Source organism: Merops nubicus, unplaced genomic scaffold, assembly GCF_000691845.1.
Source record: "Merops nubicus isolate BGI_N331 unplaced genomic scaffold, ASM69184v1 scaffold7056, whole genome shotgun sequence".
Taxonomy (NCBI): Eukaryota; Metazoa; Chordata; class Aves; order Coraciiformes; family Meropidae; genus Merops; species Merops nubicus.
In genome coordinates this window covers 91094-96417 of record NW_008615548.1, presented here as the reverse complement: position 1 = coordinate 96417, position 5324 = coordinate 91094, and the positions used below count along the sequence as shown (strand labels likewise).

General features: G+C 37.5%; 1 protein-coding gene across 1 annotated transcript in view; it reads left to right on the top strand.

Annotated features, from left to right (window-relative positions):
* Positions 1 to 220: 220 nt before the first annotated feature.
* The window catches only part of COG5 (component of oligomeric golgi complex 5), a gene marked incomplete at its 5' end in the record, with an annotated part of 9593 nt that continues 4489 nt past the window's right edge, over positions 221 to 5324 (top strand). Inside the window, 4 exons of the mRNA XM_008942550.1 lie at positions 221 to 391; positions 1397 to 1454; positions 4158 to 4212; positions 4313 to 4382. Coding sequence (XP_008940798.1) covers positions 221 to 391; positions 1397 to 1454; positions 4158 to 4212; positions 4313 to 4382 — 354 coding nt within the window. The remainder of the gene's footprint in view (positions 392 to 1396; positions 1455 to 4157; positions 4213 to 4312; positions 4383 to 5324) is intronic.

Sequence of the window (5324 nt, the reverse complement as noted above, 5' to 3'; positions counted from 1 at the left end):
ACAAAAAGAGGTCTGTGCCTCTTTTTTAGGTTTTGTGCACTCTTTTTAATGGTACTCTCTCACCCCCAAGTCATCATCCCCAAACCTGTGTCTCTTGATTGTTTTCTCATCTCAAACTGGTGTCAAATGTGTGTTATGTGATATAGAGAACATAGGCTGTTAAGTTTGGAGACACTGAAATTCGCTTTAGGTCAATAAATATTATTTTACTGTTTTGAAGCATGCAGGCAAAAAATCTACATCTTTTTCAGAATGTTATGCTGACTTCTTCAGGGAAGACTTTGACGTGAAAGCTTACACTTCCCAGTCTATCCATCAGGCTGTGATAGCAGAGCAACTAGCAAAACTTGCCCAAGGTATTAGTCAGTTGGATAAAGAGCTTCATTTACAGGTAAGGTTAAAGTTATTCTGGAGTGGTTGATACAAACTAGTCAAAAGTTTAGTAATCTTATGATCTTGTTGCTTCTGAAATTGTGCAGTGTACTCTGTAAGCAGTAACTAAAGGTACAAATTGGAGCAAAACTAGTAGTGAGCCTGATACTTGGTTTAGTCAAACCCACTTTTAATATTCTTACCAAGAAGCTCCAAGTTGCTTTGTTTTCAGTTTCTGCAGCCAGTCTCTGTATGTATGGACGTTCCTCTCTTCCTTGTAAGAATATTCCTTGACTCTTTCTAATTGATCATGTTGGGTATTAGAAATGCTGGCCTTTGTTTTGGGATGACAACTGTGAGAAGATAGGGAGTGATTTAACTTGCACCCTTTCATCCTGTGCCAGAGAGCAGCTTAGGCTTTCAGGGTTACCCTTAGCTGGGCAAATACAACCTATGTTGATACACTTCCACACCTTCAGAAAGGCATTTGGGTTTGGATAATAGAATACTTTTTGGTGAAATCGATGCAGAGAACACAAATCCACTGTGAACCTTGCCATGAGAACCCATGCTAAGTTTGTGTGTAGTATAAAACCCTGTTTCCTTCTTCCTCCTGCCCCAGTGGGTAAATTCTTAGGGAGTTAGTTTCTAAATGTCGTCAATAGAAGAGCAAGTATTAAAAATGTGGATAAACTGTATTACTGTGTGATTAATAAGCTTACATATACAATTATTATTATATGTGAAAGTGTATTGGAGTGGGATTGCTCTGCTCACTTTGAGATGTCATCTGCACTACAGTTACTGAGACCTTCTTGTTCTGAGCTTGCCATTTCTGTGAATTAAAGTGTGTTCTGAAAACCATTTTGTCTTTAAGGTGAGACTGCTTTTTCCTGTGTCTGCCTGATTTAGGGATGATGACAATTCAATGCCTAATATAGGAATGATGATGATACAATAATATCCCTTTTAGGCACACATCATCATTTTTCTCTTTTGATTTCTCTATTCTATTTTTTTTAAGGTTGTTGCAAGACATGAAGACCTGTTGGCCCAAGCAACTGGAATTGAGTCTCTGGAAGGTAAACACTGTTATATTTTGCTGGCTACTGCTTACAACAGAAGAAGCACTTCTAATATTTGTGCAGGGAATGTCACTCACTGCCAACTTTGGTCCCTAATGTTAAGACTACAGATCTCACTGAGAGGAGTAACATGGCAGCTTTTTGTTTTGATGTCAGTAGATGGAGCTCAAGGGAGAAGATTTGGCTGATACTTCTCTGGAGTTACTACTTCATAGGAAAAAGTATTTTTATAATCAGTTCTGAGCAAGTTTAGCAATTGAGACTTTTTGGCTCTTTCCCCTTCCGTTTTTTTTTTTTTTGTAGCTTGCTAGGTAATTTATCTTTGTTCCTTCTTCTCCTTCCAGGTTTTTGCATAACCAGAAACTTTCTAGTCACCAACAGCTGTAGTATCTTCTTAGTCCTTAGAACTTGTTGGATACAGTATTTAATTGTTAGCATACAGCTATAAAAATAAAGAAATGCCTATTTAATGTAGCAATGGTAGCTGCTGAATAGTTTTTTTAAACAGTTGGAAAATTAAGCATAGGAAAACTGGAATCTGTGTTCATGCTCCAAATAAGTAGATAGGAATCTGTAGTCTGTCTTGTGGTTGATAAATACCTCTCAGCCATGCTGAAGAGCAATTTGTGCTCAGTGGAACTGTGTTTTCTGAAATAATAATTGTTTCTGAAGGCTTCCCTTCCTAAATTTGCTCTGAGGAAAGAATGAAGCACTTCAGCTATTCAGTTATAAAACATTTCTATAAAGCAGGTGTGGTAAACCCCATGTTTTACAGTTAATAACCCCAAATAAAAATAAAATCTAATTCACCTCTGATTCGTTGAAATTTCTCCGTTTACTTATGGTTATGCTCTTTAAGAGGCCTCTTTTGTGTGAGGGAGGGAGGGAGAGAGGGAGGGAGGGAAAAGCATGCAGAGGTTCTAATCCTGGAAAGTACTTGACACTTGAGACATCAGCAGAAACTTCAATCTGCAGTTGCTAGGAAAATCAAGTCTATGCTCACAGAGATGATGTTTTAAGTTTTTCAGAACTTTCTTATCTCTTCCCTGCTCGTGCTACACGTGCTATATGGTCAGCTTTGAGGAAGTATTGAGTCAAGATTTGCAAGAAAAAGAAAAGAATGATGTCAATAGAAATTTTGCTTATGACGTTAGAGACACATTAGCTCTTGGTATGTTTATCAAGAGAGTTAACAAGTGAAGATTATGGAGCTAGTTCGTGGTATGCACAATCATTCGGATGTGTGAAAGTGTATCTTGCTAGACGTTTCAAATTGATGTACCCAGTTTGTAAAGTCCTTTCTTTTTTGGGTCTGCACACTTTTTTATGGTGCACTCATCTGGTATACACACTCTTTTCTGTTTATAGGTAGCTCAGCAGGTATCTTGAGCTACCAGGTAGGTCCAGATAGGCTAAATAGTATCTTCCCATACCTTACGGAGCAGAGGGGAGAGGGTAGAGTGGCTTTTCAACCATCCCAGTTCTGCCTTCTGGCCAGAGAACTGCTGTGTGCTTTATGGCAGTGTCACAGTCATAGGTGAAGCAATGTCATGCTACTGGCCCTCCCCCATTATTGCAATGTAGAGGAGAAAAAGGAGCCTGTTTTGCCAACTTTTCACTGTCTTGTATCTTCATCTTCATGCCTGAGAATTGCATGTCTACTATTCCTTGTATAAATGTCAAAGAACTCCTGAGTCTGTCTCCAAGCCAAGATAATCTGAAATATGGAGAAGACGGGAGTGCGCACATTTATACAAAATATGTGAGATGTAGTCCCAGCACCGGACAAGCTGAATAAAACTATTAGCTTCTATTAGCAGTAGTTTAACTTCCATCTTACTGTATTACATTTCAGTTTTATCCAATTTGATGATGACATGTTTGTAAACAGGGCTTTAAAAAGATCTAGTATGTTTGGGAATGCTAACAGTAACGGGAACAAAAATAGTTTCATAGGCCTGGGTTTGTGTAACGTAATTAAACTCTCAGCAGACTGATTCCATATTGCAAAAATGACTGCTACCCTTGGCTACTTTGTTTGCAATTTAACAAGAAGAGAAGAAGCATGCTTGTGGGCTTTCTGTGTACTGCTTTACCAAACTAGTGTGGAACAGACATGATTTAGGGTAGTTTGCTCTGTTTGTGATCTGAATTAGAGGACCTCACAATGACATTGGCACCTTACTTTTTGCTCAAGATGCTGACACACAAGAAGGAACCCCTGAAATACAATTGGTTACCTTCTCAGTCCTCTTTGTCTGTTGGTTTCTCTGGACTGTCTAGTCATTATGTTAAATAAAGAGTGTTAAATAGGTTGTGCCATTTTTGGATATCACATTCAGGTGTTTGTACCTGGTTACATGCCTTTGAACAGCACTCCTGATCATCATTCTCTTAGAAAGCAGCATATTCTAAACATTAGTTGAAACCTAGCATATGATGGATTTCACAGTGATATTTCTTCTGTAGGTTTGTTTCTCTACCAATAAATTTTACATAACATTCATGACCTATTACCTGCTCAGTTTATTTCCAAATATGCTGTATTTTCTTAATTTCAATTTGTTTGAATACTTTGTTGTAAAGGAGGAAACTGTTTTTTTTAACGTTAAAATTGTTTGCAGCAGCTACTATGATTCGAAGCATAATTCTTTCTATAATTGGCAAATATTCCTTGTAAAAATCTGCTTTCTTTTGCAGGTGTCCTCCAAATGATGCAGACCAGAATCAGTGCTCTACAAAGTACTGTGGATAGGTATGCCATTCATTATGTGATTAGAAAGTATAAATTCTTTATTGTTCTGTTGTGTTATTTATTAATACTGCTATAAATAAATTTCTCTTCTTGCTTTTAGAATTAAAGTCAAAATTGTTGACCCCTACAACAAAATAGTGTCTCGCACAGCTCAGCTAGCAAAACTTCAAGTAAGTTGTATTAAAAATGTATTTGAAAACTTTTTGAATGTGTACTATTTCCCAATTGTGAAACATGGGTAGAATTTTCATACTCCAGTAGACTGTAGTGCATTGTTGATATTTCTAAAAGAAAATCAGTATTTTTGTGTCTCTTCATGAGCTACTGAGAAGTGCTTCATATTGCAGAGTAGGAACTTGACCATAGCAGTAGCTAAGTGAGATTTTGTAGAGGTAGAGGGAAGTGTTGTCTGAGTACAGATTAATTAAATTTTTTTTTACTGTTTGTGTAATTTTGGTACTTAATGTTATGGTGCTATTGTGTAGAAGATGCTTTTCTCCTCCAACTTAACACATGCTTGGCTGCAGGTTAGTAAAGAGTTTGGGAATTACTTATTTCAAAGTAGTTAGGTTGCAGCTTATGGAACTAGTTGTGGTTCTGGAGTTTTATAAGCCTATGCCTATAGTTAACCCTCTCTTTTGAGTATAAATGAAGGCTACAAGAGAGTGTATGGATCTGTTAGAGGATAGCAATATGAGAGAGCTTATCAGAATGATGGTAAGATGTCAAACACATTCATTATTAGTTTTATAATAGTTGAAAATTATTCTGTAGATCTTCAGGAGTCATGTGGCTCCGTTCTGTTGAGTTTATGGTTTGAAAAACAACACAGTTCCAAATCCACAAGTGTTTAATGAGTTCTTATTTGAACTATTTGTCTTTGCGAGTTTCCCTTAGCTTTGCAGAGCTAGGAACTTAGCTGTTAGTAGCGGAAATTTGAGCGGTGTATATACATACAAGCTGGTAGATTGCCATCTGTGGGTGACTGCTGTTGTATGGGACAGTAGATGAAGCTGCAAACTGTCATGCAGTTTCGAGTCTAGGGGACTGGTGGAGCAGCTGCTCTAGTCTCTTGGCTGAACTACTATCTTCTACATTACTTTCAGTAGCAG